General features: G+C 29.2%; 1 protein-coding gene across 1 annotated transcript in view; it reads right to left on the bottom strand.

The window, feature by feature from the left end:
- LOC127286730 (CCR4-NOT transcription complex subunit 3) overlaps nucleotides 1-13,728 on the bottom strand; it is a 69,646-nt gene that overhangs the window by 34,765 nt on the left and 21,153 nt on the right. The window contains exon 2 of the mRNA XM_051313300.1: nucleotides 12,002-12,234. Within this exon, the coding sequence (XP_051169257.1) occupies nucleotides 12,002-12,234 (233 nt within the window). The remainder of the gene's footprint in view (nucleotides 1-12,001; nucleotides 12,235-13,728) is intronic.

Here is a 13,728-nt window from a genome sequence, read left to right on the forward strand (position 1 = left end):
TGCGGGAAAATGGGTCGTCAAAAAAATTGTTAATGGTCATATTCGGTTTCAGCGACCCCAAAAACATAGGAATATGGGGTTGCGTTTTTTGGGACCTGAATTTTTTTTTGTGCCTGTGTTATTATTGGAGCAATATATGATCGTAATCGTGAACTTCTGAGGAAAACGAATATGTCAAAATAAATTAAACAGTGTTTATATTTAAAAATTTTATAATTTTTTTGAAAAACTCATTAAACGTCATAAAATAATATTGTCATTAAGCCCGAGAACGTCATACAGGCCCCCGCTGTAATTGACTTACTCGAGGTCTGAGCCCGGGACAGGCCGATAGAGTGAGGATATACCACTTCCCTTTTCAGGACCCAATCCGTGATCGCTCGATTCGTCCTAACAGTCTTGGGTTGAGGGAAATTTTTTTATTATTGTATATGCGATATAGATGATAACCGTTTAATCCCAGTGAGTGGAAGTGGTGTATTCATACTTAACTTACCAACACCTATCCCCGAGGATACCACTCAGGCCTACCGTAATATCTGCCACTCGCGAGAACTTAATATAGGCCCAGATTGGTAGAGTGGGGGTATAACACTTCTCCTCAATGGAGTGAAACGGCTACTGCTGATGTAAGATAAACATAGAGCAACCGACTACCGTTTCAACAACATTGTAGTAGTGTTGCTAAAAAAAGATTCTAATAGTCTCAGGTAACTTAACTTGATTATTATAAAGTTTATAATATTTTTCTGCAATTTGTCGATCAATAACTTACTGCAGGTGTTGAATCTTCTTATATTATATTTGTGTTTTTCATTTTTGTATTGGGCCCAAAAAATATATTCCTATTTTTGTATAGTATTAATAATTATACAATATGTATTTTAAAGATAAATATGGATATGGCATGATATTGGTATTGAAGATATTTGTTTCTTTTGGTTGTCTTAAATGTTTCATATAAAAAATACTTCAATCCATTTAGTTTTTTTGTTATTAAATAACATTGGCATTAAAGACATTACGATTTTGAGGATAAAGAAAGATATTGGATAACATTAGTATTGAATATATTTTAATAATGCAACAAAAATATTGATTGTTTTATAATAGTGGAAGCTGTCTTTTGGAAAAATTTTTTGGTATTGGGTAATTTTGGCATTAAAGATATTTGGATTTTGAGGATAATAAAATATGATATTGGATAACATTGGCATTGAATATATTTCGATATTGAAAAAAAAATATTGACTGTTTGAGAATAGAGGATGCTGGCTTTTGGAAAAGTATTTAAATAGATAGAAAGAGGTTTGAATATTGTTTTAAGGGTTAAAATTGTTTTTTAATAAAAAGTGCAGAGGAAAATAAGTTCAATAATAATCATTATCGAAAATGATGTAATGTGGAAAAAGATTAAACAACGCTAATTCACGTTCATAAAAGACTATCATTGTTGCATTAGTTAGCTGAATTATAGTTAATGCAATATTTTATAGGTGAAACACATGTAAGTAAATTTTTGAAAGCAATAAACTAAAATAAACGATTTGTTTTGAAAATTGGCTTTATCAACAGTTTGAAAGTTGAAGAAGGATACCATGTCGAACATAGAAGAGTATTTTATTTTAAGTAATGAAGATTTTAAAATTATTGAAAATGTAAATGAAATGTTAAATGATATGCACATGTATAAATTTCAAGAATTATCAAAAAATGATTCAAATTCTTTTTTCATTATGCAAAGTACTTTGTATTTACAAATGCTTGATTTAATTGTTCCAATTAGAGAAAGAGTTAAACATATTCAAATAGTTTTTAGCGGTAATAACAATTCTGGTCATTGGATTTGTGTTTATTACGATGGAGTAAGACTTTATATTTTTGATAGCCTTAATGCAGGGTGTTTGAATATTCACCAAATAGAATATTTAATTAGATTGTTCCCTTTTAAACCAACAGAATTTTTTGTAGATGTTGATCAACAACCGATTGGTACAGTTAAGTGTAAAGTATAATGCAATAGCATTTGCAACATCTGTATTGGTTAACAGTGTAAATTAAAAGATTAATTTATGAAACTGATAATAATATAATGAGCAAGCATTTGATATCATTTTTTGAAAACAATTAATTAAATAATTTTCCGTCAGTTAGAATGTCTAATATTAGGATTTCGATTTGTAGAGAATGATTGGAATTGTCTTTTCATAAATCGAGCTAAAGAAGTTCAAAATGGTAAACTAAACCTTTCATATTTTTTAAAGACTTTTCCCAGTAAAAATGACAACAGAGTTCTGTCTACTGAAACTGAGAATGAAAAGAAAAAACCCAAAGAAAAAAGTTTGTCCTGTAAGATGAAGAAATTATCTACAGAAATTGAAGAGGGATTTACATGTTGATGTAAATTCAGTATGCACAACAGAAAATAATAAGAAAATAATTTCTAGTCTTATTGTTAGGGAAAATTTTGATCCTATGACATATCCTACAATGTTTCCTTATGGTGATCCTGGATGGACTGTTAACCTTAAGCATACTCAAGGTACTTGTAATTTTATTCATTTACAATTTTATATGTATCGTCTTTCATAGAGAAGAAAAAAGCGTGGATTGACACATGTGCGTTTAACTATTTGTTTACGTACACAAATTTGCGATTCAGAAACTTTAAATAAAATGATATGTGCTGAAATCACAGACGAAATAAAGAATCCAGAACTTTTTAACATTGTAAAGCGATTTTAAGTTCATGGGCCTTGTGGTAAACAAAATAGGAATTCACCCTGCATGGATCCTGAGATGGGTCATTTAAATGTATTGCTGACAATTCGACGATCGTAGCATTGTATAATCTTTATTTGAGTACAAAATTTAAAGGTCATATTGACTGGGCAATAATAGGTATTATATTATTATAACACCATAATGTTGAAATAGTAATACAGTAACGATTACAAAAATAATATTATTATTTTTGTGAGATCAAAATTCCAAAAAGTGTCCGTCAAATAAAAATAAATTTTTAATTTTTCATAAAAAATTGCAGATATCTCGCGCGTTTACGCGCGTTTCTTTTAGCTAGTAATATAATAAATACAAATATTTAGAATATAAATAAGGTTGTAATAAATTTCCGGATCCGATACCATAATAGGGAACGGACAATTTGTAGCGGGACAAATAGTATAGGGTCCGCATTAGTTTTCCTTACGTGGTCCCTAGTAATAATAAGGCAACACAGAAAAAAACTGATCTCAAAATGAGTAGTGTACGTTACTTATTTTGACGTGCAGCAAAAATGATCTGGTTTGACTCATTTTGAGTTTTTAGAGAAATGTTTCAAATTGAACCCGGTTAGGTTCATTTTGAGTTCGAGATTAATGTTAAATTATTGTGGACAAACAAATAATTACTTACAAAAATATTAAATAAAATAATTGTTTTTAATAAACAAAGGTATAGCCCTAAAGAAAACTTTAATTCTTGAAGTTGATTTACACAAATTAACGAAATTAAATAATACAAATTTTTAGGTTAGGAATCTTGTTGACGTTATTGACTTCATTGACAACTGTTTAGTGCCAATCATAAAACGCAAAAGTATCTGAGCGCAAAAGGCGCTTAATTTAAAACTTGTTAAAAAAAAGTGAATATGTAAAAAAAAATATTTTCACAAATTTTATTACACAAGAATCATAGACATAAATATTATCTAAGTATAATTTATTGTAATATTTATTTTCTATAATACAGGCATACAAAAAAAAAGTTGTCTGTTTCTTGAACAAGACATACCATTTCTATAGTATTTTGGCCCACTGAAAACGAATATGAAGCCAGAATTGCTCCATCACCCTCTGATTTTTATTAAATCGAAATAAACCACCCTTAACCAGACAAATTCAAACTTAGAAGATAAAAAAATTAAATAACAAATTTTTTAATAAACAGAACCACTAACTCAAAAACAAAATCATAACTGATCAAGCACCGTCAAATTTTTTTCAAAACGAAAAAAACCACCCTTAACCGGACAAATTCAAACTTAGCTATTTCGTTGGGCGAAAAATCGAAAGCAAGTACAATTATTAAAATTTTCTGTACCGATTAAGGTGGGTTTTTTTATTTAAAAAAAGTTTAGAGGGTGCTGGATCAGTTCTGGCTTTGTTTTTGAGTTAGTGGAGCAAAAATACGTAAGTGTAATATTCTGTTTAATAAAAAAATCTGTTATTTATTTTTTTATCTTCTAAGTTAGAATTTGTCCGGTTAAGGGTGGTTTTTTTCGATTTAATAAAAATCAGAGGGTGATGGAGCAATTCTGGCTTCATATACGTTTTCAGCGGGCCAAAATAGTATAGAAATGGTATGTCTAGTTCAAGAAACAGACAACTTTTTTTTGTGTGCCTGTGTAATTTACAAGATTCTGCAGTACTACCAACATGAAAATATCACAATATAGAACATAATTTATATTTTTACAGTTTTTCTATTCAGATTCATTTTGAGTAACGTGAAGTTGTCTGTTAACTCATTTTGATGTAGATCTCATAATGAGATGCAGGAAAAATGAGTTCAGTTTTTTTCTGTGTACATTTTGATAGATAAGTCGGATTCCAGACTACAGATCTTAAAAAATTACTTTTAAAACACAAAGATTACATTACTATCATCTTTTATGAACGTTTAACTCTATCTACTCGAGACAATAGAGTTGTAGAGCGATATTCTAAAAAGTAATCGCCATTAAGTAACAGTCATTGCTCCTTATTTTTAAAACTTTTACAATGGCTGACTGTCCAGCTGAGTTTAACACAATCAGTGGCGCTAGTGTTCCATTACGTATTTTCATGACAGCGGTTACCAAAATTTGGTTCACTTTTAACGCAGATTTAACATGGTCGTTCGGCCTCCTTATACTACTCCATGGTTGCATTATTATTTAACCCTAGAAGGAGTAACGGATATCTTGGCGAGAGTGGATGTGTCGGAAAGTGTCCGAAAGTATTTTGCGGAATTCGTTGGATCCTGAGTAATGGTGAATATGATACTATATACGAGTCAAATAATATGTCTAACCATGACTGTTGTATATGTTTTCATTATCATGGTGTTTTTGGTTTTTTGGATTTTTCTCGAAAAATAATGACTTTTGGTAAAAAATGTATAGGACATAAAATGTGTGTTTTTTTGAGATCTACAACTTTTGTCTAAAACTTTTTTCGAAATTTTGCGTTTTTTACGGGATCATCACAAAAAACCATGATTTTATGGTGTTTTTTATGGTTTTTACCATGATAACCAAATTTGCGCCAATTTTCACTATCATTTTCGTAATCAACGCACCAAAATACGTTAGTATACCAAGTTTCATTAAGATCGGAGGTACCCCAGCAAAATTCAAATTTCGACAAGTTTGGAAAATTTTTCATTTTTGCAAGTTTTTTTTAACTTATTTTTATTTTATCAAAAAATTAATAAAACTATTGTTTTCCTTACTAAAAAATCAATAATAATCACTATATATAATTAGTTTTATGTCAAATATAAACCTTTTTACGCAAGTTTCAAGTTGGGGTGTCTAGACACCCCAGTTACCCTTTAGAGGGTGAGAAAATTCATATACTCCTTCTGGGCTTAAATTAGAATTAAATTAAGATATATTTTGAAGTAACGAATATTGCGTCGCTTCGCCCCACATCCACTATTTGGGATTGTAGTATTTTAGTGAGGGTTTACAGATGGGTAAGAATTCCTGAAGTGGCCCCCTAATATTTTTTGTGTAATAGAAAAAAGTGATACCCACATATTTTGGTAGTCCATGATGTCACTAAGAAACCCCTGAAACGATTTTTCAAAATTCGAATTTTTTCATAAGTTATAAACAATTAAACTTTTCTGCAACGTTTTGGAAAAAATTCTGTATCTTGAAATTGGCCGAACCGATTTTAATAAAAATTGGTTTGGAGAAAGATTAAGATACGTACTTTTGATAAATAAATAAATTATGAATAAAAAGTATAATTTGTTTAAACAAATTATATTGTTAATTTTTAACTTTATAAATTAACAATGTTCTCAGTCGATTTTTCCAATTTTTTTTATAGAATCATAAAAAGGGGCTTTTCACGATTCCATGACAAAAATAAAAAAGTGGGATTCTCAAAAACTTTAGAAGATACAGAATTTTTAGTCTTAACGCGCGCGAGTTTTCTGAGCAGCTCACGCATGCGGCGCGGCACCTCCCGCGCGCCCCGCGCCAATCAAGACTCCATGAGAGTTCCCGATTATAATATTTTATTAACTCAATTAAACTAAACAGTTGTTTATATGTATTTTATTATTCATATCATTTTTGTTTATATTTAATAATTTTTATTATTTATAAAATTTCTGTTTATAATAAGTTTCTGATTATTTAATTTTAATGATAAATTTTCAACGTTTTTTAATTGTTTTGTTTATGTATCAATGAATAATAAAATATATTATTGCGAATCCGTGTTTTATTTTTCTAGACCGCATTGTTTAACGTTTGCTGTCAAAATTTTAACAAATTTCACGTTTATGCGCACTGAATGAAAATTTGCGTAAAGAAAAAAAAAAATTTTAACAAATTTCACGTTTATGCGCACTGAATGAAAATTTGCGAAAAGAAAATACTATGATCTAAAAACGAAATTATCATGTTAGGTGAATGACCAGACGATTGTCGCAATTCTTTTGTTTTCACGTGAAAACGCGCAAATTTTCATTCAGTGCGCATAAACGTGAAATTTGTTAAAATTTTGGCAGCAAACGTTAAACAATGCGGTCTAGAAAAATAAAACACGGATTCGCAATAATATATTTTATTATTCATTGATACATAAACAAAACAATTAAAAAACGTTGAAAATTTATCATTAAAATTAAATAATCAGAAACTTATTATAAACAGAAATTTTATAAATAATAAAAATTATTAAATATAAACAAAAATGATATGAATAATAAAATACATATAAACAACTGTTTAGTTTAATTGAGTTAATAAAATATTATAATCGGGAACTCTCATGGAGTCTTGATTGGCGCGGGGCGCGCGGGAGGTGCCGCGCCGCATGCGTGAGCTGCTCAGAAAACTCGCGCGCGTTAAGACTAAAAATTCTGTATCTTCTAAAGTTTTTGAGAATCCCACTTTTTTATTTTTGTCATGGAATCGTGAAAAGCCCCTTTTTATGATTCTATAAAAAAAATTGGAAAAATCGACTGAGAACATTGTTAATTTATAAAGTTAAAAATTAACAATATAATTTGTTTAAACAAATTATACTTTTTATTCATAATTTATTTATTTATCAAAAGTACGTATCTTAATCTTTCTCCAAACCAATTTTTATTAAAATCGGTTCGGCCAATTTCAAGATACAGAATTTTTTCCAAAACGTTGCAGAAAAGTTTAATTGTTTATAACTTATGAAAAAATTCGAATTTTGAAAAATCGTTTCAGGGGTTTTTTAGTGACATCATGGACTACCAAAATATGTGGGTATCACTTTTTTCTATTACACAAAAAATATTAGGGGGCCACTTCAGGAATTCTTACCCAGATAACCTTCTACTATGTCAGTAGCAGAAATGCAAAGAATGAGATTAAAATCTTGAACCAAGTAGTTTGGGCTTTTCCCCCTTACTGGTCTACAGAGAAACGAAATGGCAAAAACGTGGCCAAAATAAAAATAGTACATTGCGCAACACGTGTGGCGGCATTTTGAAACTCGCGCTACATTTTCATAAGTCGTCTGCCATATTCAAAACAAATTAAAACATTATTAAAAACGAAAGTCAAAAAGACTTCTCGATGCATTAAAATAAATCCTTTTAAGAGAGCTGTCAAATTTACAAAAGAAAATGAGGTAAGGTAAACGACGTTGCGTTACAGATGCAGGAGACGGTAAAACTACTACGAAAGAGTTCTTCTATATTGATACGCTTCTACTGGACGAAATTGCAATTACTCGTGCGTAAATTGGGAATTTTTAAGGAAAATATAATCTTCACGGAAAGACTTTGTGCATCACTTTCTGTCAAACTTGCCAAGAGATTTTAGTAAAGTCGCGACCAAACTCGGAAAAAATGGAAAACTATCATTTTATATAAATGTTTTCAACAAAAAATGTTTTCTTTTTTATCAAAATTTAGTAGTCACGCTAAGAAATATTCGTTAACGTTGTAAGAAAAATTAAGATTAAGAAAAAATGAATATCAAAAGTATATTCTTTATATTTGTAAGAACGACATTTTCATTGCGTCGTGTTTACAATTTAGTAGTCTCACGATGAAAACAGCACGCATACAAACAAGCGAAGCTTGTCCGTGTAGCGTCAGCAGTTGAATAGTTCCGGCATAGATAGAAAAATGTCTACACAACGAACACTTTTAATAATCCTGTTTGCATAAAAAATTAATTCTGACATTTCCTAAAATTGACCTTATTAATAATATTAAATAATTTATTTTTTTGAAATTTTTTTATTGCACTTGAAATAAGTTTAAACATAATAAAAATTTTCTCGTAAGTGGAAATGAAATGGCGAGATTAATATATAAGAAAAATAAACTGCCCTCTTGATATCGTTGATATGAATTGTATTTGCGTTGCGTCGGTTAAAGCCAGCGTTTACCCTATCTGTATTTTAGACGATTTTAGGTTAAGATGTGATCTCTCGTTCATAGGTAAATTGGATTTCTACATTACTTATTATCAATTGTCGATATATATACGTATATATGGAGTTTCAGATGGCAACTTTAGTAGTCACGCTATTAAAAGCTATGTATATGTTTTTTTAGTGAAACTTCAGATTTTATTTTTTGATCGACTGACTATTAAATTTTAAAATTCTCAACAATCAATTATTGTACATCAGTAACTTTTTTCTGATTTTAATAGTCAGACTACGAATTATTAATATCTTTCCTTTTTTTCCGAGTTTGGTAAAAAGTTTACTAAAATCTCGTGGCGAGTTTAACACAAAGTGATGCACAAAGTCTTTCCGTGTTTAAAATGCATATGAGGTACTCTCTGAAAATTTTTAGAAATTTTGAACAAATACTTTTTGTGAATTTTTGTTATTATAGTATTATCACTTAACCCTTAACTGGCACCATGGGTCCAGTAGACCCGAGCATTTTTTCTAGCTCAAATTAATTGAATGTGTAGCTTTTGAATATTTTTGCTTCCTCTCCTCTCGAGGAAGCTTTGTATTCGTGACAATTTTCGATTTTTTAAAAATGGGTTATATGAGCTTATTTTTGTCTAGAATGCATATATTCGAAATTTTAAACAAATGTCCAGATGTGTGTGTATATATGTCACAAAATCTTGTGTACAAATTATCTCTAATACACTTCGATGGATAGTTCTGAAATTTTGTAGGCTTATTAGAGTAATCAATATCTAAAATCAGACACAAGGATTTCAAAAAATATCCACATAATTTTTTTTGTCATTTTTTCAAAAACTCTAAAATTTTAATTTAAAAAAAAAAATTTTTTTTCGTTAAAAAAGAAAATACATGCACTTTTATTGAAAGACTTGTTGTTAATACTGCGATCGGAATATCTTATTCCCTGGGCTCTGAAAGATTCTTGAAATATTTTAGACGACGCAGTACAGTAACCAAGCGCTAGACTTAAGGCGGAGACTTTGGAGTCTCGAGAACATGGGTTCGAGTACTAATAGACTAAATTTTTTTCTCACTAGCATAAAAAAATATTCTAAAACGAGTTCAAGAATTTTTGTAGTAAGTTTAGGGAGTTGTCTTGAAATTCTCTGCAATTCTTATAGAAATACTGCTTAAAATTTGTCAAAGAAATATTAATAAAATTTCGTAAATTATTCTCATATCCTCAGTTCCTGAACAAATTTAGGAATAATTCTTCAACAAAGTTTTTCCGTGTAATAATATATAAGTGTTTATCATGATGAGGAAGCTAAATGGTCATGAAATGAACAAATTTTTAACTTGTTTATCAGTTTGACATGTTCTTAGTAATTTTGTAAGTTTTTTGATACAACAAATTCGATACATACAAATGAACAAATTAGCTACAAACATTAATAATTATATATTTTGAATTTTAACCTAAACTACCTCAGAATAAATTTTCGTTCAAAAATATTCAATACCGACTGTACAATACAGGTTTTTAACATCGTTAAGGCTTCAACAGTCTCCGAAATTTTTTGGCAAAGAAAAACCTCTGATTATCGCCATATAAAAAAATCACTGAATGTAAAAATGATAAACCTTGATTTGTTAATATTTTTTCTCGAGACACGGACAATTTTTACAAAATCGTCCAACATAGCAAGGATCCTTGTCATGTAAATTTTCAAAATTCGAAAGATTGTGGGAATTCAAGCAGAAATGCAATTTTAAACCGGAAAATAGGAATGTAATATGACAGGTTCATTACGTCCAGTCGCCGTCAGATGGCAGGAGCATGCAGGGAGCTGTGAGGATCGCAGAATGATAATGTAGTGTTTTTCACTTGCGTAAAGAGAAAAAAAAAAACTTTTCCCTCGCACATAGGAGACAGAACTAGTTCCGTAAACAATTTCTTCCTTTGAACTCTTGTTGCTTAATATATTTTTAGAATTTACCAAAATCTCAAAGGACAAAGTTGAATCTGTCATTATTTTATTATTATTGTATCTAAGCTTCCAAAAATCTTAGGTTATGTTTAGTGATAGTTTCATTTCCAAAATCAAAAACATAACTTAAAGTTTTTTGGAGCTTAGGTACTTTTTGTCGTGGAGCTTCACATATTACTCCCCTATTTCCTGTTTTGCAATCGCATTTTTGAATAAATTCACACAATAGTTCGGATTTTGGAAATTTATAAGAAAAGGATCCTTGCTATGTTGACCGATTTTTGTAAAAAAAAAGGTCAATGTCAATTTTTATCATCTTTAGGTTCAATGCCGTTTCCATAGAGCGTTAATCAAAGGTTTCTCTTTGCCAAAAAATTTCAGAGACCGTTGAACACTCGTAAGCAAATTTAATTCCCATTCCATCAAGGAAATCTTGTGAGTTGAGATTGGAATCATCCAAATGTAAAATTTTCAATTATTTTACTTTCTAAAAATCTGGAAACTCAAGTTTAAACGAGTTTTTGATGCAAAGTATTCTAGAAAAGGTTAAAAAAAATTTGAACAAAGAAAAAACGAACAATAGAAGACTTTTACGTTGGTTGTTTAAACTAACTACTAAACATTGGAAATCAATGGAATAATGGTTGTTTTAGTGAGCCAACGTAAAAATAGTTTCTTTAGTAGAGCAAATATGGAGTGTTTTTCTTTGCATGGAGATATCGAATTTTCAAAATAAAGAAATTGTTACTGTTAAGTGTTAGAATAATTGTTATAATTGGAAGTGTGCAAATAACTAAATTTTTCGTGGTATTGAAATTTGATTTGATCTCACGTTAATTCTCATAAATTGAATGAAATTTTGGCAATTTCAGTTTTTACACCACCCATGGTCTATAGTTTCTAATAAAACTTGACCAGGGTGTCTAACAAGGATTGAAAAAAAAATTCCCTGACTTTTCCCTGACTTTTTAATAACCTTATTTCTGCTTTCTTTGGACAAAAATATGGTTATTGACATATTTAACAATAAATTAATTTCTAATGGTAGTAAAAAATGGTAATAAAAACCATTCAAGTTTTTTTAGATTAAAAAATTTTTAAATTCACGAAAAATTTTAATTTTTGTAGAAATTTACAAAAATTTCCCTGACTTTGAATGAAATTTTCTGAAATTCCCTGACTTTTCCCTGACTTTCCCTGACTGTTAGACACCCTGTTGACAATACTGGTTTTTTTGAGCATAAAATAAAATTATAAACTTTAAAATTGTAAATTATAAACTTTATGAAAATTTAAGAACGATCCAAGTCATTTAATTTTGACACATATGAATGGAGAGCATTAAAAAAATGTATAACTTACTGTTTCAATTAGCTTTCTGTAATCGAGTAGTGTGCTTTTATCCTTAATTTCTCCTGATGCAATCCAGCTTTTGATCTGATCGCGTAGCCTCTGAAGCTTTTTGATCTCCTTTTTAAGGTCAGCCTCGTATTTCTCTTTTTGATTACTGTTTGTAGCATTGTGAACTTTTTGCCAAATGTCTTCAAAAGTTTCTACTCCTTCTGTTACTTTTTTAAGGCACCTATCTATTTCACCTACAATTAAAATATATATTTTATCTGAATAAAATTAATAAAAAATTTCGGCACAGTAAACAATCCTAAAGGTAAACCTGTAATGCAAAATGCCAAGACTCGGGATGTTTAATATTTTTAAATGATGTTAATAGACCAAAAGATCGACGTTCTGAATAGTACTTTTACGAGTAGATTTCTTCAACAATCGAACGCCGTCTTTTAGTGTATAGGAATCAACACTTTTTTATTACAAATTTATGTTACAACCAGCTATCTGGAATTTTCTGGGAACAACAAGGAGAATGGAGTTTGGAAACGAAAGTGAAGTTCACTTTATTTAAAAACAAAACAAATAATTCATTAATATTAACTTGAACAGAATAATTACAGAGGCATGCAAAATTTCACTTACGTTTATTATCTATTGTTTCATCAAAAACTGTAGGAGAGGGAGAGGAAAAAATGTGAACAGTAAATTTTTGATGTTAACTTTTAAAAAATAAAATGAAAAAAAATTGACCTGCTGGTTATCAAAAGGTTTTCCATGCTCTTTCAAATGGTGAAACAATTTTTTTAAAATTCAAAATTTAACCCTTTTTTAAAATCAAAAATTTTTTTTGACTTTTTTTAAAATCGGTCTTTTTTTTATCTAATTTTTTTTTTTTAAATTTAAAATGTATACTTTCAGCACGAAAAATGTGAAAATGTCCTTTTTTTGGTTTACAAGATATTACTTAATTAATTAATTAATGTTAATAAGAAATGAACTATTTTACAAATAAATAAAGTTATCGCAATTCTGAAGCTACCGATCGAAAACTGACGTAATTCCGCATCCAACGAGCATAATATGAAAGATTTTTGGAAAGTTGATTTCTTATAAACAATTGATTGTAATAACAACTAATTACGTCAACTTCCATTTGGTAACGTCAGATTTGATATAACTTAATTTCTTTATAAAACTGACTTCATAAAAATATCACGGGGGTCCTGAACATATTTTAAATAAAGATAAATAACACCTCGGATTTTCTTGTTGGGTTCGATTATGTGAAACTTCTGAATCAGTTTTCTGCAAAATTGAAAATAATCCCCTTAGCTGTTTTTCAAATAAGTTGATTTCAGTATAAATAAACGTCATTTTTAGGAAATAGTATTTGAGTGATACTTTGATGCATTATTTATATTAAATACATACATATAATATATTTTTGTGTGTTCATATGTATGTACGTGTGTGCTTATATTTGCGGGTTTGTGTAATGACCAGGTTTTGAACTTTTCGTTCAAACTTATATAATTCCTCGCTTTATATTTTATTTTTCTTTGCAAAATAATTAGATATAAGAGTTGTAAAATATTAACATAAATATTATAAAAAATATTATAAAATATTATATAATTATATAATAATATAAATGTAAAAAAAAATTGTTTAGGGGGTAGATAGGGGTATACAATCCCTTAAAGTATATTATTTCATATAAAAGACTTTATCAGCAAACAAAT

This window comes from Leptopilina boulardi, unplaced genomic scaffold, assembly GCF_019393585.1.
Source record: "Leptopilina boulardi isolate dan_hultmark-lab unplaced genomic scaffold, ZJU_Lbou_2.1 LbouV2_122, whole genome shotgun sequence".
NCBI classification, from domain to species: domain Eukaryota; kingdom Metazoa; phylum Arthropoda; class Insecta; order Hymenoptera; family Figitidae; genus Leptopilina; species Leptopilina boulardi.